The sequence below is a fragment of the Botrytis deweyae genome, assembly GCF_014898535.1.
Source record: "Botrytis deweyae strain B1 chromosome Unknown BDEW_027, whole genome shotgun sequence".
Classification (NCBI taxonomy): Eukaryota; Fungi; Ascomycota; class Leotiomycetes; order Helotiales; family Sclerotiniaceae; genus Botrytis; species Botrytis deweyae.
The window spans coordinates 170,907-192,180 of record NW_024066234.1 but is presented as its reverse complement, the minus strand read 5'-3'; the positions used below and the strand labels follow the sequence as shown (position 1 = coordinate 192,180).

The 21,274-nt window shown below is 43.1% G+C and overlaps 8 protein-coding genes across 8 annotated transcripts; 3 read left to right on the top strand and 5 right to left on the bottom strand.

Moving 5' to 3' along the window:
• Positions 1–195: 195 nt before the first annotated feature.
• On the bottom strand, positions 196–2,009 carry EAE98_009295 (uncharacterized protein; the record flags this gene model as incomplete). The annotated part of the gene is made up of 3 exons (XM_038956916.1): positions 196–1,250; positions 1,299–1,454; positions 1,505–2,009. The coding sequence occupies 3 exons, from the start codon at positions 2,007–2,009 to the stop codon at positions 196–198; spliced, it is 1,716 nt and encodes a 571-aa protein (XP_038806683.1).
• A 1,791-nt stretch (positions 2,010–3,800) lies between these two features.
• On the bottom strand, positions 3,801–6,693 carry EAE98_009294 (uncharacterized protein; the record flags this gene model as incomplete). The annotated part of the gene is made up of 11 exons (XM_038956915.1): positions 3,801–4,074; positions 4,389–4,749; positions 5,012–5,100; positions 5,162–5,436; positions 5,491–5,531; positions 5,585–5,633; positions 5,691–5,727; positions 5,970–6,270; positions 6,330–6,354; positions 6,408–6,545; positions 6,601–6,693. The coding sequence occupies 11 exons, from the start codon at positions 6,691–6,693 to the stop codon at positions 3,801–3,803; spliced, it is 1,683 nt and encodes a 560-aa protein (XP_038806682.1).
• Positions 6,694–7,872: 1,179 nt separating this feature from the next.
• Positions 7,873–8,382, bottom strand: EAE98_009293 (uncharacterized protein; the record flags this gene model as incomplete). The annotated part of the gene is made up of 2 exons (XM_038956914.1): positions 7,873–8,058; positions 8,194–8,382. 2 exons carry the CDS (start codon positions 8,380–8,382, stop codon positions 7,873–7,875), a joined length of 375 nt encoding a protein of 124 aa, XP_038806681.1.
• A 509-nt stretch (positions 8,383–8,891) lies between these two features.
• EAE98_009292 (uncharacterized protein) lies at positions 8,892–10,305 on the top strand (the record flags this gene model as incomplete). The annotated part of the gene is made up of 3 exons (XM_038956913.1): positions 8,892–8,983; positions 9,040–9,113; positions 9,167–10,305. The coding sequence occupies 3 exons, from the start codon at positions 8,892–8,894 to the stop codon at positions 10,303–10,305; spliced, it is 1,305 nt and encodes a 434-aa protein (XP_038806680.1).
• A 556-nt stretch (positions 10,306–10,861) lies between these two features.
• Positions 10,862–12,023, top strand: EAE98_009291 (uncharacterized protein). Its single transcript, XM_038956912.1, has 2 exons — positions 10,862–11,158; positions 11,218–12,023. The coding sequence occupies exons 1-2, from the start codon at positions 11,002–11,004 to the stop codon at positions 11,871–11,873; spliced, it is 813 nt and encodes a 270-aa protein (XP_038806679.1). The 5' UTR covers positions 10,862–11,001; the 3' UTR covers positions 11,874–12,023.
• Positions 12,024–12,298: 275 nt separating this feature from the next.
• EAE98_009290 (uncharacterized protein) lies at positions 12,299–15,079 on the bottom strand. Its single transcript, XM_038956911.1, has 5 exons — positions 14,364–15,079; positions 14,070–14,276; positions 13,551–13,826; positions 13,218–13,502; positions 12,299–13,164 (listed from the first exon to the last, which is right to left on the bottom strand). The coding sequence occupies exons 1-5, from the start codon at positions 14,664–14,666 to the stop codon at positions 12,484–12,486; spliced, it is 1,752 nt and encodes a 583-aa protein (XP_038806678.1). The 5' UTR covers positions 14,667–15,079; the 3' UTR covers positions 12,299–12,483.
• Positions 15,080–15,728: 649 nt separating this feature from the next.
• On the top strand, positions 15,729–17,734 carry EAE98_009289 (uncharacterized protein). The gene is made up of 5 exons (XM_038956910.1): positions 15,729–15,918; positions 16,051–16,495; positions 16,767–17,081; positions 17,202–17,297; positions 17,351–17,734. The coding sequence occupies exons 1-5, from the start codon at positions 15,868–15,870 to the stop codon at positions 17,551–17,553; spliced, it is 1,110 nt and encodes a 369-aa protein (XP_038806677.1). The 5' UTR covers positions 15,729–15,867; the 3' UTR covers positions 17,554–17,734.
• Positions 17,735–17,986: 252 nt separating this feature from the next.
• EAE98_009288 (uncharacterized protein) lies at positions 17,987–19,639 on the bottom strand (the record flags this gene model as incomplete). Its single annotated transcript, XM_038956909.1, has 1 exon — positions 17,987–19,639. One exon carries the CDS (start codon positions 19,637–19,639, stop codon positions 17,987–17,989), a length of 1,653 nt encoding a protein of 550 aa, XP_038806676.1.
• Between the last annotated feature and the right edge of the window lie 1,635 nt (positions 19,640–21,274).

Sequence of the window (21,274 nt, the reverse complement as noted above, 5' to 3'; positions counted from 1 at the left end):
AACGGTGATATTTGTTTTCATTTTCATATTACTTGGTATATGCTGAAATTAACGCAACCATTCTTATTGATAGAGATATTGTAATTCAAATGGACGATTGATACATTAGCAAACCTCACATTTACACCATCACATATGTCGCATGTCAATCAGATAGGTAGTTGGGAATCATTAAATTTTCATAATCATAAACATCTAGCTGTGTGTAGGCATTGAAACATCAGCAGACTTAGAAATTGCATCCTCGCTCCTCCACAAACTGGTAACTGTCTTTTGCTGCGTGTAGAATTGTAGTCCTGGCTTGCCATAAAATGTATTTGCACCACCTCCAGCAACACTCTTCTTGTTTCCGGTGAAGGAGAAGAATGGAAGAGGGACAGGGATTGGTACGTTGATTCCTTGCTGTCCTGCCTCGATGTTCTTTTGGAACGCTGTTGCTGTGGCTCCAGATCGTGTGAAGATAGCTGCACCATTGCCGTACTCATTGGCGTTGATGAGATCGATGGCTTCGTTAAGAGTGTCCACATTCAAGCATACTAATACCGGGCCGAAAATTTCTTCCGTGTAGCACTTCATATGAGGTTTGACGTTGGTGATGATGGTAGGGCCAACCCAGTTTCCGTTGGGATATTTTTCAGGCTTATAACCTCTACCATCCAACAAGATTGTTGCACCTTCCTCTTCTGCGCTTGCAATCAAATCTTCGATTCTTTGCTTGCTTTGTGGAGAGATGACTGGACCAAGATCCGCCCCCTTTTCAAATCCACCATTCACATTTAATGATTTGGCACTTTCGGCTAGTTCAGATAACCATTCCTTAGTTTCTCCAACCATGACTAAGGTACTCAAAGCCATACATCTTTGGCCAGCTGCTCCAAAAGCTGCTCCGACAATTGAATTAAGGGCATGTTGCTTGTTTGCGTCGGGTAAAACCGCACAGTGGTTCTTGGCACCCAAGTTTGCTTGCACGCGCTTGCCATTAGCAGAACCTCGGGTAAAAATGTATTCTCCAGCACGATTGCTTCCAACAAAACTAATGGCTTTGATGGCTGGTTCATCGATAATAAAGTCAACTGTTTTCGATGCACCATGGACAATATTGAGTACTCCATCGGGGAATCCAGCCTTTTGGGCGAGTTCAGCAAGAATCATTGCCGCACCAGGATCTCGTTCGGAAGGTTTAACAATAAGACAATTTCCAGTTGCACACGCAATTGGAATAGACCATAATGGAATCATTGCAGGAAAGTCTATTGGTCGTTAGTAGGTTCTAAACCTTCAAATTGCTCTAAACTTACTGAATGGGCAAATGGCAGCTACAACTCCTAATGGCTCCCTGTAACTTCTGGTCTCCATATCTTTTGCTACCTCTATGACCTCACCCATCATTTGTTGGGGAATGGCACATGCGGTCTCGGCGACTTGCAATCCACGAAGAACGTCTCCCTTTGCGTCTGCCCGTACGTCAGTCCTGAAATTCAAAGGTATACCATTGGGGACATACCAGCAAAAGTTTTACCCTGCTCCAATGTGATACTGGCAGCCAGTCTATCCCAATTTTCCCGTACTAGCTGTGTGAATTTGAACATAATTTGTTGTCTTGCCATTATGCTGGTATTTTTCCACCCTGGGAATGCTTTCACCGCACTGTCAACTGCAGCTTTGAGCTCAGCATCTGTACTTTGTGGTACTCTTGTTACGAGATTGTTTGTTGCTGGGTCGTGTAAATCGATGAATTGTGTAGATTCGGATTTGAGGAATTTATTGTCGACAAAGTAAGGAGTATCCTGCACATCTTGAATTTTCTCGTGAGTTGTAGGATAATTGTCGGCATTGAATGCTAATGCTGCAGCAGGTTTGAGATGTTGAGCTGTGGTATGGAGTCTGCGAGTAGCAATTTTGGAGGTCTCAGAGGAGGATGGCATATTGAATGCTACTCTGGGTCGTACTGCAGAGGAGGTATGTCGGACCGCGGCAGTTGAAATACCTTTGGTTAAAGTTCGACGCATTTTTGCTCACAAAGTCTGTTTGAAATAATATTTGAAGAGAACTCAGTCGTATCCCTTCAAAGTATCGTGAATCGTCACATCAAGAACAAGCGCAGCTACTTGTAGTACTCGGGTGAGTGGGTTGTAAACTGGGGTTCCGAGCTCTTAGTAGCGGCTTAAGATAGCCGAATGCGGAGAAATTGGTTAGACTTTCCTATCTTGGCTCGCCGTGATCAAATCCAAGGTGTATCAAAATATTTTGTACGTAATTCTCAAAGATTCGAGGGTTATGATGGTTGATATCCACGGACGTGAAAGATATGAGAGATATGAGACACCGGAACATTGATAGTCATATATTATTATCTAAGTTCTTTGTTGAAAATATCGAAGATTATCATTACAGTACAGTACTGACTTGACAAGGTCATTTGCGCCTAAGCGAAACTTGAGACCTTACCTCGCGCCAGCAGGACGAAACCTCCGAGACAACAAAAATAAAGATTTACTTCGATATTCGATCTAAAATCAGACAGTCAATTTTTCAATTTTATGTTAAGATAAAGATATCGAAAAGCCTTTAGTTCATTTGAGTTTTTTACGTTTTTTATATACTTAATTTACTATCCAAAAGTCCGCGTTTTCATTAGTTGTGTTAGTAATTTAGTGTACTGTTACTTTCGTAAATCCTCAAAACTTCAACTGTATAACATAACAAGTGGTGTTATTCTGATATTCCCATCTTCTGAATATGTGTAATATGTGTAGTATGATATCGTCTTCGGCATTGGAATATCAATCAACCTTAAGTCGGGTGGGAGGATTGTGAGGAGAATCGGACTAGATAATTGGATTCTAGTGTGGGCCAAGACCATACTATACACTCAACAGAAATGAGTTGATCAGGAGGCATTCCGCTTCGGTATATGATCTTGCGTTGGGTGGTAAGAGATCTTGAGACATTGCTTTTAGGTAAGAATCTCTTCATCTTCTAATCTATGTATCGACCTTCTGAATATCCAACTGGCAAAGCCATATCTCAAAATATGAGTGGGCCTGGGATGATCCAACATCTTCGGCGTACCATTCTTGGATCTTGCGTTCTCGGAAGCGATCAAACCCATCTATTCGTGAACTGAGAATCTATACTGGCCATTCCTACATGGTTGAGGAAGACATGGATGCGTACAAAGATGGCATGAAAGTCATTTGCGTCCAGGTTTGCACGAAGTCAATTCCACCAGAATGCCAGTCGCATCTAGGAGTCATTGGTTCCATCGCTGTGCGGTTGCTTCTTTTATATTAGAAGACCTTGCGAAGGAGCTGTGAAAATAAGAAATCTTCCATGGGATATTAGAGAATTGACGACCTAAGATTTGAGTCGACCTGATAGATTTGCTGCTTGAGATGGCTCTAGGGCCCGTTAATCAATGGTCAATAACCAGTGGACAAGAATTCAACGTAGGCAAATAAAGATAGGTATGTCCATATATAAGAGAAGATCGATGCATGGCTAGTGGTTCTGACCAGTGTATTAATCATCGCCTTTTTTTCTTTTTTGACTAGACTACCTCTAACAATCGTTTAGTCAAACTATTTGGTGATCACATTTTGTCTATACGTCTTGAAGTTTACGAGTTACTTTCGAATAGCGAATTATACTATTTTGCATCGCCATTTAGATTATCTTCAATGATCAATATTGTATCAAATGTTGGACTTTCATTGGATAAACTAATTCTCAAGGTATAAACAGCAAGCCACTCTCAGGATGTCCTACCATCGCACGGCCTACTGAGATGCTCGGTTCAATCACATTTCAGTCAGTCGTATCATTTCCTCCAATATCTTGGTTGTGCCATCATGCTTGAGAATGATCTGTGAAAATATAAACATAGCCAGGGATGCACTTAACATCTTCTGTGCATCCTCATCCCTAGCACTACTGTGACCTTCGAAAACAGCCGTCCAAGAATGCCCCTTTATAAAATTGTCACCAAGGTTGTCGATCGCATCCTTGTTCCAATCAGCTGTGCCTTGCACAAGGTTTTTAACTCCTTCTTTCAATGACATAATCCTTTTGACACTATGAAGATATAGTATTAGTATTTCGAACTTCTAGTCGTAGAAATACACAAATGGCTGGCGTATATGTGAAGTTTCTTTGGGCAAAGTTATCAAACGGAGGAGCTATATTGCTTCAAATATTGAAATTTCATTGCATTTTTTCCCTCGTGAAAACTGCCATTAAATCCCTTATTGTTCTACCATCGTACAATTCATCACTTTATAACAATCTAGCATTAAAGTCTAGCCGTCTTACCCTCTTTATCCGCTTGCTCCCTCAACATCCTCTTTAGAATCTTCCCACTCGCATTCTTCGGAATAGCCTCTACAAACTTAACGCCCCCGGTTAATTCCTTATATCTCGCCAATCTCTCTCCACACCATTCTTTTACGTCTTTCTCCTCTAGATCCTTACTTTCCTCGCCAGGTCTCTGTACCACATAAGCTCTGGGCATTTCTCCATCTGCATCCGAACCCTTGACGCCTATAACAGCTGCATCTACTATCAATGGGTGCGAGAGAAGCACGGACTCAATCTCTGGCGGTGCAACTTGGAAGCCTCTTACTTTTATTAGCTCCTTTTTGCGGTCTACTATGTACCATGTTTTGGTCTTTGAGTCGCAGTATACGATGTCGCCGGTTTTGAAGAAGTTATCAGAGTCGAAGGATAAACGGTTCGCGGTTTCGTTTTCAACTGCGAAGAGGTTAATTTTATTACATTTATTCGGCCGGGAAAGCCTCTGATGGCCCGAATTCCAATTGAGTAAAGGGGGGATACATTCCCCACATCGGTTAAAACATTGAAATTGTGTGGAAGATTGATCTTATCAAGAACAGTAATAATTTTATCCAGTCAAATAATGATAAGAGTCTACGGTTCTTCAGATCTTGGGAGGTAATGTTTGATCTGCCAAGTCGAACTTTCGAATATTCTGACAAGGAAAACGGTGACTTACAGTAACCAGCGATGATGGTCGGACCGCGTACACAAAGCTCACCGCGGACTTCATAGGCTGTTATGTCATTGCCATCATCGTCGATAATTCTAGTTGATGAATCTATATCAGCATTTAATATTGAAGTAGGAAAATGGCAGAAAAGCATACTTCGCATCAATATTTGGCAGCATTCTCCCAACACTACCCGTTGTGTCGTCCTCCCAGAACCAGAACTGCGCACAGATACAAGTTGTCTCTGTCATTCCAAAAGCCTGAGTAAGTGTTGCTCCTGGAGCACATAACTGTTTCAATTTCTCTTGGGATTCTTTCCCCATAGGCGCTGCCCCGACTCCCGCGTGTTTGATGGATCTCAATTTATCTCCCGCGATACCGGACATGATGATTGCAATTGCGATGGGTGGGACTACCATTATTTCATTTATCTGGTATTACTCTGCATTGTTGAGATAGGGGATAAGTTCGAAGCGACGCATTACGACAGAGACATGACCACCCTTCAGGGCGGTTGTATGAGCAACTGTTTTCTGTTTTAGCGATTCTCTGTCAATAGTTCAATGATGGGCTACACACCAGGGACACAAGCTACATGAAACATCGGTAGTGCTAGTATTCGACGAATCTGAAATGATTTCGTCAGCATCTAGAACTTGTGATGAATGGACCTAGGAGCGCATACAGTATACGGTCTCGGCGCTTGTTCATAAGCAAGAACACTGTTGACGAACAGGAAGTTAGTATTGCCTATCAATAGCAGGTTTTGAACGAAAACTAGCAACAAAGGTTACACCAGGAAAGAGAAACAACGGATCTAATGAGTGGGGCTTATGATCCGGGGACAGAAGTAGGTGCCAAATACTGCAAGACTTGTGAACCGTTTACGTACTGCTGCGCAACTTAATTGAAATGGGACAATGCCGCTGCTTTCGGTGGTCCTGTCGTTCCGCTACTAAATAACCTAGCAGCAGTTGTCTTCCTACTTGTATCTTCATTGTCGAATCTTACCCAGTCTTCTTCGCCATGCTTCATCAAATCTCTAAAAGATTTGAAAGAATCAGGAATCGTCTGTCCGAGGACATCAAAGATCCAAATATTTGAAGAATGGATTTTACATTCTTTGGCAGCGATTAGAACATTCGTAAGAATCTCAGGCTCTGCGATAAGAAACTTTGCTCGCGAAGTTTTTATATGATGAGTTAATTCGTGAGAAGTATATGATGGATTTGTGCCCGTAAATACTCCACCCGCTGCTATGATGCCTGTATTTATATGATGTGAGTGAAAGTAAAAGTAGTGACTTGACATAAGAATGGAGTACCTAGAAAGATCATGGAATAATAGATCTGCGTTTGTACGGTTAGAGACTTTCAAAACTAGAGGGACTCAAACTTCTCACATCGTTAAACGAATGTAAGCACACGCAGTCACCCTTTTTCAAACCAGCAGCATGAAATCCCGTGACTAATTGACGGATGATGATTCGAGCTTGGCTTGCAGATATGGATCGAGAGGGATCCGCCGCATCGATATATATCTACAAATATATCAGTATATGACAATCTCAACCAACTCGCAGGAGGATATCTTACTACAGCATCTTGATCATAGGGAACGTTATCAAATGTCCATGACAAGAGATCTTTTGTAGGTATACCCACTGTCTTCTCAGCTAGAAATACCATTTTGACGTTTGAGTATTGATGTTTTTAGTTGGTTTCGAGTTATACAGAAGATAAACTAATAACGGGCAAGAAGAAGTAAAGAGATCATCAAGTAGATATTGTCAAGCACTGCCAACTGTTGTACTACAAATTGTGATGATTTAGTGAGTGAGATACGTTGAAGATTGAGTATCAAGGCTTTAAGTTGTAATAGTTCTAGCCGACTCTGTTTAGCGGCCGAGTAGTTCCTAGTTGGGGAAAGCACTTGTCTCGGGAAAGCACTTGTCCCTCAAACTACCTCGATCAATCTTTGGACTACAAAAATTATCTTATCACTATCCCTGAACTGTCTCATTTGATTCGGGTCCAACAATAGCTATGGAGTATATCATATTGGCTTCCAAACCAATAGTTGTATACATTAAACAAAGATTTTGTAACAAAACATTCTTATTTTGATGAAAAACACATCGAAAAATGCTAAAGTATCAAGTACTTTTCCCGAATAAGGGAGCCGACTATTGGACCATCAAAAGTTGGGGGCCCTGTCTTGGTAGGGCTGGCTATGCGCGCACGCGGACGGCGGTACATAATGCTCAGGGGCGATCGCCATGCAGTCATACTCTACACCGATATCCGAAGAAGATTGAATCGGAAACTCCATCAATAAGACGAAGATTTCAAATGCCGACATATGTAATACCTATCAAAAGGGGGTTTCGGCTGTTCAATGTAAAGTATTCTAATGGCAAACCTTATTTCCAACATGCCATGACAGCCACCTACCTACCTACCTACCTACCTACCTACCTACCTACCTACCTACCTACCCACCCAGGTATTTGAAGTTGATATCTGAAGTTGATACCATAGCTTATTTCAATGGTTGAGGTAAATCTAGATGTCCATGATGCTTTTCGAGTCACTTTAATGCAGAGTATCTCACCAAGAAATTGGCATTAAGGATTGACAACGCAACTACAAAGCTATCGAGTGTCCAAGTTAGCGCCAAATATTCACAATGGGAATTTGGGGCTCATTTCCATTAACTTTTCTTGGTCTGGTAGGTAGAGTTAAGTCATTCGGAAAATAATAGCTAGCGTATTCATAAAGGGTTCAATTGCTTTCCAGCAAGTGTCAAAACTTCCCGTCTGTTGCATATCTTAGCTCAGGATCAAAAACAGGGAAATCATAATTTACTCAGTCAATAACTTGATATGAAGATAATGAAACGATAGCCCAAAGTTTGTTTGTTGTTTTCTGGAGTTCAAAGCGGCTGAGAATTGCAAAGCCCCATTCATCTCTTGTGCCAAGCCAGCAAACAGGTTTTGAGGAACCAAAGAGGTCATCGGCATCATTCACTGCCAGCCACACCGTGTGAATAATCTGGATATATTTATCGTGAACAATACCCCCATATCAAATCTCAACCACAACATTCCACAAATACAAACACAAGCAATATCTCCATCTTGTTTACCAGCCACTGCCCGCACAACAAACCAAGTCACATACTCATACCACATAACTCGCAACTATGCCTTTGTTCTGGTCTAAAGGAGTTGGAGGCAGAAGATTCGGTGCAAACATTACTGCAGATAGACATGGTGTCAGAAAACCTGTCTGGCGTATGCGTCTTTGCGGACTCAACTGCTTTCGTTGAACAGCAGTATGTTTTGTTACATCTCCACTATTATCAAGAAGAGACATTCTAACAGGATATTAGTCCAAAGCACCTTTACAACGCATCTTGCGATTAGTAACGAGAAACGATACCATGAATTTCTTTGGGCGACGACATAGGGATTGAATGGGAGACAACTTTTGAGTTTGATGTGACGGAAAGGCGTTGGCGAATGGCTTTCGGATATCATATGAATCTTCTACAATCAAGTAGCCTGTTTCAAGATTGCAATATGGCAATTAGTTTTCATGATGGGATGAGGAATAGCATTTAGCGAATAATATCATATTGTCACTTCAGTATAAGGGGGCCGACGACGGGTATAACGAGTGAAGTGAAGAGTACTCCGTTGTATCTCATATGGATTAATAAAATGCCCCATTTGCTAGCGCTATCTACGATATGCCCGACCCCATTATTTTCTTATCTGAGTCACGTGTTGATAGATAGTGAAATTATTTTCAAGTTTGTGACGGCATTACTTTTCTTTTCCAATATCTGGTTCAAAACAATATACATTCAAAAATACAATGTTATGCAACGTCTCGCATCTTTTGTCATGACATCAATTCCCAAGAAAGTTCCTATCCCTAGGAAGGGGGTAGACTATAGAGGCAAGGTTGTACTGTAAGTCAAATGTGTCACAAATGACAGTTAAAAATTAAATTAACGTTGCGAAATAGTGCTCCTATGGTGAGGTCCGGTGAACTCCCTTCACGACTACTTGCTCTCCACTATGGAGCAGATTTAGTCTGGGGTATGAGATTCCATGCTCGTGCTAGCTGGCCACATAAACTGACAAGATTATAGGCCCTGAAACGGTCGATCGATCCATGATTGGGACGACACGCAAAGTTAACAGTCTTCTTAACACAATCGATTTTACCCGAATTCCATCTCAAGGCCACAAAGAGAAGAATGCAAATCTAAACGAAAGTCTTATCTTTCGCCTACATCCAGAACTTGAAGGCAAAAAGCTCATATTTCAAATCGGCACATCCGACCCTGAACGAGCAGTACAATGTGCGCGTATAGTGGCCGCAGACGTGGCAGGCATAGACGTAAATGCAGGATGTCCGAAACCCTTTAGTACAAGTGGCGGTATGGGGGCAGCTCTCTTACAGACCCCAGATAAATTATGCGCCATTCTCGAAGCTTTGGTCAAGGAAATTGTGCCGGAATTCGAAATTGGAATCAGTGTGAAGATTCGATTGCTGGAAACTGCTGAAAAGACTGAGGCCCTGGTACGGAAGCTTTGCGCTACTGGAATTACAGGACTCACTATTCATTGCCGAACTACGCCAATGCGCCCAAGAGAGAGAGCGATTCGAGAGCAACTCAAAATGATTGCAGATATCTGTCGGGAAAGTGGAGTCGCTTGTTTGATGAACGGAGACGTGGAAAATAGAGATCAAGCATTGAAATTGGCCGAAGAGTACGGTACAAATGGCGGTATGATCGCTGTGGCTGCCGAAGCAAACTCAAGTTGTTTCAGAAGTGAAGCCGACGGTGGTCTAGCGCCCTGGGAGGAGGTGGTCCACCAATACATGAAATTCTGCCTGGATACAGAGAACAGATTCGGAAATACGAAATATCTTTTGAACCACCTGATACCGGGAAAAGAACCTGTTTATAGAGCTGTTCAGCAGTCTAAGAATTACCAACAACTATGCGAGCATTTGAATCATAAAGCTTTTCTCGAGCAGGCAATCGATGTGGACGAGAAGATTGGGATCTCTGATAAGCAGGTCGAGGAGCATAAATTAAAGCAAGCGCAAGCAAAGGCGGAGGCAAAAGCAGCAAAGAAAAAGAGAAAGAATACTGAGGATGATGGAGGAGAGCAAAAGAAAAGTCGAAGTCTTGAGGATCCAGCCGATCCTTCGTCTTTGGGAGAAGCGGAAAATGCACCTCTTACTGAACTCAAGTCAGGGATGGCCATCAGTGCTTGAGATTGGTTTGGTGCGTATAGCCATGCATATATTTAGGTTATAAATGAATCTGGGGAGCATTGCGAGACTTTAGTTTATCTCAGTGATGTCGGAAATGGAAACAAGGGGGGCGTTCTGGGTTTAACCGAGAAGATATACGCATTTACATGGAGTTCCACGCACTTGAAAGAATATATACAAATTACTCTGTCATATAGGAGGAGTATAAGCAGTTATTATTTTCGAATAACATACAAATTAGATACTTGCAGAAATTCATGAAATTGCAGTGCCATCATGGATCCCACTTTTGTTATCTAGGTAGTCATGCAGCCTGCTTGGAAAACAATATACGGCGTGCCTCCGCCGACAACAGATCTTAATCTTGGAATTTACCAAAAGTAACGCCACGACATTCTGCACTGATCGATCTGCATCTTTATTAGGCGGCCGAGTATCTAGTGTGCCTGCTAGCGGCCCGGAGACACTATCATACCGAGCACTAGTATCAGAGTGGACAAAATGGCTTGTCTAGACTCCAGCTAGCAAGTTAGCGGCAGACGTCATACTTGGAACATTAATAAAGGCACCTACATGTATGGCTTAACAACGCCCTTCTCACAATACAGGTATTTTCCTTGCTCACGTCTTCTCTTACCGCCTTAATCTTTCAGTTTCCTCTCTGCACATTTTGTATATATCCGCGATTCGAAAACCATGTCTACAAACGTCGGAATGTCCTCCTGCTGTCTGTCGGGCAAAGTGCACGAAGGCACGCCCACAGGAAGGATCGAAGTAATCAATGATCTCTCCACCTACATTGCGGAGCCCCAAGACGGCTCGAAAGCCAAGACAATCATCATTCTAGTCGACAGTACGTGCATCCACTGACAGCCCCATTTCCATTCCCGTCCCCACTAACCCCTTCACCAGTGTTCGGCTACGAATTCAAAAACGTCCGTCTCCTAGCCGACAACTACGCCAAAGCCGGTTTCTACGTATACATCCCCGACGTTCATCAAGGAAACAGCATTCCGCTTTCCTTTCTGCAGAGCGTCGAGCCGCCCCTCCAAATCCGGGAGCAGCAATCGCTATTGGAAAAAACCAAGGCCACGGGCGTGGTGGCCACCACGCTGCCGCCCTGGCTCGTCAGACATCGCGAGGGAGTCACCAGACCGCTTATTTCCTCCTTCATCGCGCACATTCGCGGGCTTCCTGGTACGGGAAAGGTGGGCGCGTTGGGATTTTGCTGGGGAGGACGCTATGCGATATTGGCTGCGCATGGAGAGGTTGATGCGGCGGTGGCGTGTCACCCGTCGTTGGTTTCTGTGCCGGCGGATTTCGAGAGCGTGACGAAACCGTTGAGTTTGGCGGTGGGGGATCAGGATAGTTTGTTGGATCGGGGGACGGTGGGGCAGATACAGGATTTGATGGCGGGGAAGACGGAGTTGCCGCATGAGTTGAGGATTTACGAGGGGCAGATTCATGGGTTTGCGTTGAGGAGTGATTGGGGTTCGGGGAAGGATAAGAAGGCTATGGATGATAGTGAGGAGCAGGGCATAGAGTGGTTTAATAAGTATCTTGCGTAGCGCAAGCTGGACTTTATGGTATCTGAGGAATCTACGGTACTTGGGGATCTACGATTGGAGTATCGAGAGATTGTTAATGAGGATTTAATCTATATATATTACTTTAATAAGAAACGAAGATGTTTATAATAAGAGACAACTTTGAGTAATTGTACGTTACCTTTAGTGGGTATATATGTTATTGGGTGGGTGCACGTTAATATTGACATTTGAATGTTTTGAATGCTTCAAATACTTTGAGTTTGAAGACTTTGAATGGTTTGAATGCCTTGAATGATTTGAAGACTTTAAATGTTCCAAATACTTCAAATACTTTAAAGACTCTGGATGTTTCAAATGCTTCAGATCTTTAAAATGCTCTGGATGCTCTTATAGGCCTGCTTGCATATTTCGAGGCGTAGGCTATAACAATAAGGAGATCAAATTGTATGTATACTAGCTTATTGATCGAATTTTAATGTGAATTTAGTTCTACGAATACCCTCATTCTCTTCCTATTTAGCTATACCCTAATTTATACAGAAATCCAGTTCGTTGACCAATCACGGGATTGGTCAATGCCCCGTAACATATGAAAGACATGAAATCTAGACGACTCAAACTTCCGCTCCTAAGAATTTGGCACGCCATTCGTAACACTTCCATATGGCTCCGCAGGATAATCACCAAAGCAAGCATACTCATACTGAGCATCCTTTGTCGATCTACTCTGCACGTCCAAAAACGTATCCAACTCGCACCATCCATCCAATCTATCTGCTCCACACTCTGGGAAACTGAGCCCTAAAGGTAGCGTTCTCTGATTGAGGATAAAGTGTACATACGTAGTTTCCTTTCCATCTACGTATGTCCTATCTGCTGCTAAAGGTTTTGGTGTCTTGATAATCTCTATATCTAATCTTGCGCCAAAGGGTTCCATGTGCGAAACGGTCAGATTGTGCGGGCCAGGATGATGGGTAGCTGGTAGGGCTTCGGCGAATTGTGTGAAGCCGAAAGCGGTGAGAATAGACATGATGTTTGTGTCGTGGGAGAAATCAAAGTAGATGGATTGGTTCAAGGGAAAGGTGGCGGTGTTATTGTCCAAGGTAGTGTTGATTTGGGAGCCAGAGTAACCCAAGGTATGGTTTTGAAGACGGGCGACTACTTCTTGAACGTAGCCGATTCCAACAGCGCGACCAGTAGGAGAAGCGAAGGAACTTCCACCCGCAAAGTAAAGGTCAATTGCGTATTCGAAGCCGACCCATTCTTCATAGGTGAATAGATTGCAGAAGGCACTGTAGCCATACGCCACCTACATCATGTTAGATCGTTGGGATCAGATATAAATAGAAACATTATACTCACAGTCTCATATGGGCACATAGTTTGTGCTGCGTAGGTATCTACGACAGTCCAATTGAACTCCGGCGAGACCATGGATTGGAAACGAGCGGTGGCATTCTGTAGATATGTAGCCACCCATTGGTTTGTAGCATTGTTTCCTCCGGCACTTCTATAGTTATTTGCATTAGGACAATTATCGTAACCTGCCAAGCTGTTATTGTAGCCAGTCGATTCAATGATGACTTCAATAGTGACGTTATTTGTCCATTCGAGACCAAAGAATCCAGCCATGAAGTATTCAGCGCTCTACCATCAATTAGTGTCATGTTAGAAATTGCGGAAGTGACAACAAACCTTGAGCATTCGATCTTGAGCGGTAGTTCGAGCGATAATTTTGCTGTGAGGGTTATATAATTGAGCATATTGATAATAGTGCAAAATACCACTGTCGTACAGTTCTTGTCTTCCACGAGGGACAAGAATCTCATGACCTAATTCGTACTTCCAGTCATTCAAAAATGATAGAGCCCCAGTGGCATCGATTTTCCCCGTGTAGTTTGCGACCTTTTCACCAAAGGTTGCAACATTACTTCCGGAAGTGGGATAACGTGCTCCATGGCGTGAAAGCATCTGGAAGTTGTCAGCATATATGACAGTTCTGTATGATTTAGAAACACGTTGTCGAAGCTTTTAAATGTACATAAAGAGCTTGAACAATGGTTAAACTCTCTATGTAGTCTCTGAAAAATGAGTGTACATGTCTCGACTGAGATTGATCATACATATAATTCCACTGGGAATTCGTTGAGCATTCAAGTAAACTTGATTTGAGACTGATAACGACGTGAATTTTCGAATATCTGAAATTCTTACTTGAAGTTGAGCAATCTTAGCTCCAGGTGGCAATGGATATTCTGCAACACCGAATCCAGATGGATTGGGCAAGTAAGGAGTGAGATGTCCCATAAGCTGGAAGATACTTTCATTTCGACCTTGGCCTACTATAGGCTGGGCAGTCTCGAGAGGAGTATTTGGCACGAAAGTCACAGTTGGTGCAAACGAGACTGGATTTGTCTGGGCCTAAATCGAACAGTAAATTAATTTTGAATTCATAGAGATTTCTCATAAACCTCAAGCCAGGCGGGTTGATCCTTTTCTTTAACTTACTAGGAAAGGAGCTCTACCCGTCGCTGTTGGTCCGGCCCAAAGTTCGGGAGTTGTCTGAAAATACTGTGGAACATCGTTTGTCGAAGTTGAACATGGCTGTTTCTCAGGAAGCAAGGCCGAGGCCGTCACACCGGTGAGGGACAACAAAAGGATTTGATCCAAGAGCATGATGTACGAAGCGTATAAGAAAGCGCAAATAACGAGAAAGAGCGCAATCTTCCGAAACTTCTCGGTATGATGAGGTTTCGAGCTTCCCAAATACTTGGAGCCCTGGAAGCTTGACCTCCCTTTATATTGCGGCATAGCTTCTCTTCAAGCTACCACGTGCGATGCTGTGCAGTTCTATTAGTTCATCAATTGTGATATTAACCTTGCGAGTGCTTTATCAGTAAGCGTTATCGAAGCAGGTACGGGGATATCGGTGCATTAGTGAAGAGGGGGGAAAGTATATATTCCTGTTGTATCGTTGTACCGATGGACTTTTGGATTGTTGCTGGATGGGATTGGAAGGGGTAAATGTACGAAAATGCACGGTGATGTTGTCTATCCAAGCTCTTCCTCAGGGTGAAATGCCTGAGTGCCCGTGGTCGTGGTTATGGCGATGGTAAGACAATGGATGTGAATGTTAAAATGGCAGTGGCTGGGAAGACAATAATATAAGATAAATCGTGATGCTCACTCCTCGAGGGACATGTGAAGTATCACGACTTTATACTCGTGCTAATGAGTACTTGGAAATGTCTATATATCTGTGAAAGATGGACATACCAGGTACTAGGTAGATATATATATATATATATATATATACCTACCTATATCCTTCATTAACCACTCATAAATAAGGTTACGATACCATACAACAAAATAAACAAAAGTCTCTCATTCTCTCCAACTCTATTACAAGAGCGTTTAAATTCAAAAGTATATATACCTATATATATAATGTTAATCCATTTTCAACTCATTTTCATTCATTCCAATCATAATGTCACCCTATTCGTTGGAGAGAAAAAACAGACCGGAGTTGACCACTGGCGAAGCTCTTCAACGTTCCAATTGTTCTATTTCAGTTCAAAGAATCAAAAGCTTGAAAAGTCTGATAACTGAAGACTATTCAAAGATCTGTTTAATCGTATCAACTATCACAATTTTATTTGTGGTTGATTTAATATAGAATTTATCGGGGTAATCAATTCTGGCCTCTTTTCTCCTACGCATAGTCACCTACCTTCCTATGTATCTCATTATTCATCACAAACCCATTTTCATTCCAATTCGTTAGGTATCACCAGCCAGTTATAATGACGTAAATGCGGAATCGAGTATCGTAGTCAACTTAATACAACCACCCATCAGTTGCCACAACTTTTATACATCAGAAAGGTAACCATAGTACCTTAGAACTTAATTGCTCACCCGGTGTATCTTTTACAAACACATAATAAATCATACATTTTCCCTAGCTCCGACATACTCACTCACACACGCCCTCACACATATCAAAATGTCATTCGAAGGAGTTCCTGACAAGATGCTGGCAGCACAAGTCGTTGAAGTAAGTGTAGTATTTCTTTTCAAAAATGCACTCTGATACTCTTATCAAAAGAAACCATTCGGGTGAAAAGAAAATCAAGGATGTAGTCACCCGAACACAAGAGATAGTAGGTTAGGTTAACACATCATTCAGTTCAATAAACCCTACAAGATCCACTACATCCCCACTCCACGCGGTCCCCTCCACGAACACGATATACTAGTACGTGTGGCTGCAGCATCTCTCTGTCACACAGATGGCATGGTGACGGAAGGCATAATGGGGACATCGCTCCCTTGTATCGCCTCGCACGAAGGAGCCGGCACCATCGTTGCCATAGGCTCTAGTGTGTCTGGCTTCAAGCCAGGAGATCGCATTCTGTGTAGCTTGAATTATCATCGTTGTGGCGTCTGTACTGATTGTACTGGGCCCGAGCACGAGCAGCACTATTGTGCTAGTAGCGGAGGATATCTCGGAATTCACAGAGATGGCTCTTTTGCTGAGTATGAGGTTGTAGACGGGAGGGAGTGCAGTTTGTTGCCGGATAATCTGAGTTTTGAATCGGCAGCTCCGTTGGCTTGTGCTGGAATCACTATTTGTAAGTCTGCATCTCATGTTATAATTCACAGGGTATTCAATAGTCCGGAATGCAGCCCAACAATACAAGGTTTTGAATTTAAAAGCAACTGGAAATTTGAAAATAGTTCAATATTTCAATCAAATTCAATATCTCAAATGGTCTGGATGTTCTAATTAGTTTGGGGATATGATAATCTTCATTGTTTGACTGCAGTCCAGACTATTGGACACCCTAGAACTTCAACTCCTGAATCCAAATTTATGCGATACTAAACCTTTTGCGAAATTAGGGGGCGGTCTCGTGAGAGCGGGCTTGAAAGCAGGAGAATGGATCGCAATAGTAGGAGCGGGTGGAGGTCTAGGTCATTTGGGGGTTCAGTTTGCTAAAGCACTAGGTCTCAACGTCATTGCGGTTGATGCCAGAGACGAAGCGTTACAACTTGCTAAAGATTGTGGCGCTGATGTGCTGGTAGATGCACGTCAAGAGAAAAGCAAAGTCGTAGAGGATGCCCAAAAGGTCACGGGTGGCCTAGGGGCAGACTCGACTCTCAACGTTAGTGATCATGAGAGCGCTGCAGCAACAGCGGTCGCGGTTACAAAGAGGCGTAAGTCGTTTTCCGCTCTACAATATGCCTAAAGATATTATGACGTTGATAAGGATGAGTTCCTTGCTACTCCGTCAATTCTAATGAGAAAGGTTGCTGACCCCACGTTCGCCAAAATAGACGGAACGATGATTCAGATTGCTCAGCCCGAGAAAATTAGCGTCCCCTTTGAAGATGTGATTTTTCGGGATATCAGAATCCATGGGAGTCTTGTTGGTAAGTTGACGTGGTCCCTGGCCCCCACAATCATTATCTGACCAGGAGTGTAGGATCCCAAGGCGAAGCACAAAAAATGCTAGAATTAGTATCAAAGCACAACATTAAAATTCAAACAAACCCATTTAAAGGCTTGGGAGAGATTCCCAAGGCAGTGGAGCTCGCTCACTCAGGCAGAATGAAAGGAAAACCTGTCATCTTAGTGGATGACGAGGCCATTGAAAGAGAGAAAAAGTCGGGACTACAAATGATATGAGCAGGGGTTTGAGAGATCTCTCCCTCGCTACCATCTTTCGCCCTGAGTTATCGTGGAAAAGATATGATAACGGATCCGATACAAATGTCTAAGGAATTCAGGAACTTTGAGGGGATAATAAATAATATTTTTGTAGCGCTACCTTGAAGTGCACTAGAACAATTTGAAAAATATAGATAGCACATCTCAGCACCTCTACAGTATCCCCTTCTAGTCTAGTAACGATGTTTTCTAAACATTATACGCCAAATGGTATCTGGTATGAAACAATATTTCAACATTCCCAAAAAAAATACAGTAAAAGAATTCTGCAAATAGAACACGAATCTGACGGTACCTGACCATGAGATGATATACACGAAGATAAGAAAATAACAAACAATGAATTCTAACCTTCCACTGTCGACCATAAGTCAATCTTGTCTGGCAAGCCTTACTTCATGGCGCGTTTTCCACGTCGATCACTGGAACTAGCAGACCTGCCGGACCGCTTTCCCAATGTTGAACGAGTTGAGGAACCTCGTCTAGTTCTTAAAGAAGAATTGGGTACTCCGAGAGACGACGGGCCAGCTACGGCATACGACGAAGCGCTTGGTCCAACACTGTAGGGAGAGCTGAGGTCGGTAGAAGCAGCGCTTGCAGCCGGCATGGCTGACGAAACAGAAACTAGAGGAAGCCCATAATTTACTCTGAGCTTCGAAATGAGCTGTCCCAATCTATTCACATAGAGTCGTCTTGGAGAAACGAATGCTACACTGCTAAGGTCGGTACGAAGACGATCTAGGCGATTGACAAAATCACCTGCGGCAACGACGTTCCCAGGCAAAGATTCGAGCGCATCAATAATAAAGTCGCTTCTATCTGGAATATTCTCAGATTGTGGACCAAGTAAGTTCAAGTAGAGGTTTCGATTCGTTAATTGTTCTCCATGAGGTCTGCTGCGCCGAAAAGAATGATTAGAGTATACGTCGACGTTGCGCGAGCGAATAGCCTCCAGCATTCGGATTAACATTGCTGCTGCTTGTAACTGATTATTCCTACTCATACCGACTCTCCATCTCAGATTGTCCCTCATTGAATCACTAATGTGTATGAGAGCTTGAGCACACCATGGTACATTGTGTTCGAAATCAACATTTTCGAATGGCGTCATTGCATCCCAATTTGATGGGTTGCCAGAAGCTGCATAATCATCTAGCTGGCGGAGTGATTCGTTGAATTTGTCCTCCATTTTGTGTAGATACATAATATCGCGGCGCTCTCTGGGGATGTGTTGTTCAAATCGATGAAAGATGACATCATCTTGAGTCAGTAATTTGGCCAGAGTTGCTTCCAGGTTATAGGGAACAAGGACGGCGTCGTTGTGCACAGCGAAATCAAAAATATCTCGGTACTCGTCTGCCACTGCTTGTGGATGAAAAAATGATAACATATCCCTGACGTCAGCCTCCCTTTCGCGGGTTGTTGTACTTGTCCTTGGTCTCTCGTTCTTAAGCGACCATTGAGGGGCTGGAAAAAGATAAGGTTCGTCTGAGAAATCCCATCCAAGGTCGTCACATACGTTGGACATGCCACGCTCGTTAAGGCGTTCGTAACAGTCATCGCCGGCCTCTATGCCCATTGCCGACTTCAGCCTGGCAACGTGGAAGCAAAGCTCTTTTCCGCACGAGCACTTCTCTTCTCCTCCTTGCCTTAATGAGCCAATTCGAATACTGCGAGTTTCAACCTCCGCCACACCAACTTGGAAAGCGAAGTATGGACTCAGTTGCTCGCTTGACTGTCTCCTTGATCGTACCAATCTACAATGATCGACAGCGAGCACAGTATGCAGGGACTCATCGTCGGAATCTTCATCCTCCGAGAAGACGCCAAATTCCTGGGATCCCCTCTCTCTGCCCTGATTATGTTCTTCATCGCCGTCGTCATTATCAGGGTATCCTGAATGGTTGCTATCGCTATCAGAATCCCCGTCACCAGAAGTAACTTCTCTTCTCAAGGGCTCATGGGAGTAGATCTGACCACTCCGTGTTGCATGCATGGTCTTGCTGATGTAAAGGTCGCAGAAATTTGGAAGCGGGGACGACATGAAGGTAAATACGCGTAGGATATCAATGTGTGAGTCCCATGATGATGCTGACGACTTTGTGACTTATATATCTTACGAACTTGTGCTTTCTCCCTCCTTCTACCTATAAACTTTTTCGTCATTTTGTTAGTATGCAGAGGATTAGAAGCAATGGATGCTCAGCCTTTGGAATAGTAACAAAATTTGGTATCATTAGTAGGTCAAAAATGCGGTCGCATGGGCCCTTTTAGAGGTCGGCTGGGTAGGAGGACAAGGCATTCATATGAATAAGATGTATGATGTACGATGTAGACTTGTTGGCACTCTATTACTTTACCATTTTGGTAATAGTTTGCGATGCACCTAGCATAATCAAGTAGAGGTATGGAGTCAAGCCACAATAGTCGCTTGCGGCGTTAAATTTTGGTTGGACGATACTGGCTCGAGACTGGATGATGTTATTGGAATGGGAAAGATGGGATGGCGGAGAAATTCCAAAAGCACAGACGGAGAGACCAACTGACGGAGAGCCATACAAAACCCCGAAACAACAGAACAGCCGGATAGATTACATACGATAAGCGACCAGTCTCGAGCCAGTACACACAAGTATCTAGGTAGTAACCAAGAGGTGGACCAGGCTGACATTCGAGCTGATTGAAACATTCAACCAATTAAATTCATGAAATTCCTTCAAAAGATCTATAGATGAGGTATGTCTATATTCAGTGCTGGAGGACCGTAAGGCTCACTCCTTCAATCCTCGATTCATCCAATTCCCCCTTCATCATTAATTCGCCTACTTTTTGCCATCGCTATGCCACCGTTGTGCTAATTGCAACAATCATTACCGCAAAAGGAGTGAAGAATGAAATAAGTGGTCATGGAAATAACTCAACGTTCATTATGGATCGCCCCGGGGTCGACTGTTAACTGCAGAAGGGGGATTGAGGATTGCGGGATTGTGGCCTGGAGTTGGACGCTGGGCACTCATCACTACTCAATTGTTAATGGTCAACATTACGACGAAAGAAATGAAAAGTATGACACTTAAGCACTCAAGAAACTTTCGGAGTTGGTACATTGCAGTAGTGTATTAGGCCACTCTCTTCACCACCCCGTATTGTTTCCAATCGAAGTTAGAAGTTTCAACCGAAAAAAGAAACAAACGCGTTATTCCTGCATGTTCGGGCACTCTTCCGCATCATTTGAATGTCAAGTGACAAGATGAAGGTGGTAAGGATATTACTATGTTCGTGGCGCAGCGCGGCAAGTGGGCCACAAAACTCATTTCTCATCCACATCTTCGCATGGCAGCAAATCTTAAACTAGCATGGCAACTCTCGACGCATTCAAGTTTCCAGGAACTTCTAGAGGTCTTCCGGCTATGATACGGTACTGATGTAACCTGTAAGATTTTGGAAGTTACCAAACTGCCGGTACCAAATCATTCAGCTTGTGATATTTCTACCAATCATACAATCATCGCGAGCATGGCATTTGGAGGCATCAATGGTGATATCGTCTTTTGCAGATGGGATTGGGTATCAGCATGTAGGCACAGTGTTACTTTAAGAACATAATCCACAAATATCGAAATAGAGTTACCCCTCGGTGTGACAGATTTCAGAAAATCGTTTCATATTTTCATCATAT

Coding starts and splice junctions, on each gene's coding strand:
- EAE98_009291 (XM_038956912.1), top strand. CDS start 11,002: ATGTCTACAAACGTCGGAATGTCCTCCTGCTGTCTGTCGGGCAAAGTG. Junction 11,159..11,217: donor AATCATCATTCTAGTCGACA/GTACGTGCATCC, acceptor CCCCTTCACCAG/TGTTCGGCTACGAATTCAAA.
- EAE98_009290 (XM_038956911.1), bottom strand. CDS start 14,666: ATGCCGCAATATAAAGGGAGGTCAAGCTTCCAGGGCTCCAAGTATTTG. Junction 14,277..14,363: donor CGGGTAGAGCTCCTTTCCTA/GTAAGTTAAAGA, acceptor TGTTCGATTTAG/GCCCAGACAAATCCAGTCTC. Junction 13,165..13,217: donor CTATGTGCCCATATGAGACT/GTGAGTATAATG, acceptor AACATGATGTAG/GTGGCGTATGGCTACAGTGC.
- EAE98_009289 (XM_038956910.1), top strand. CDS start 15,868: ATGTCATTCGAAGGAGTTCCTGACAAGATGCTGGCAGCACAAGTCGTT. Junction 16,496..16,766: donor TTGTGCTGGAATCACTATTT/GTAAGTCTGCAT, acceptor TTGCGAAATTAG/GGGGCGGTCTCGTGAGAGCG. Junction 17,298..17,350: donor AATCCATGGGAGTCTTGTTG/GTAAGTTGACGT, acceptor CCAGGAGTGTAG/GATCCCAAGGCGAAGCACAA.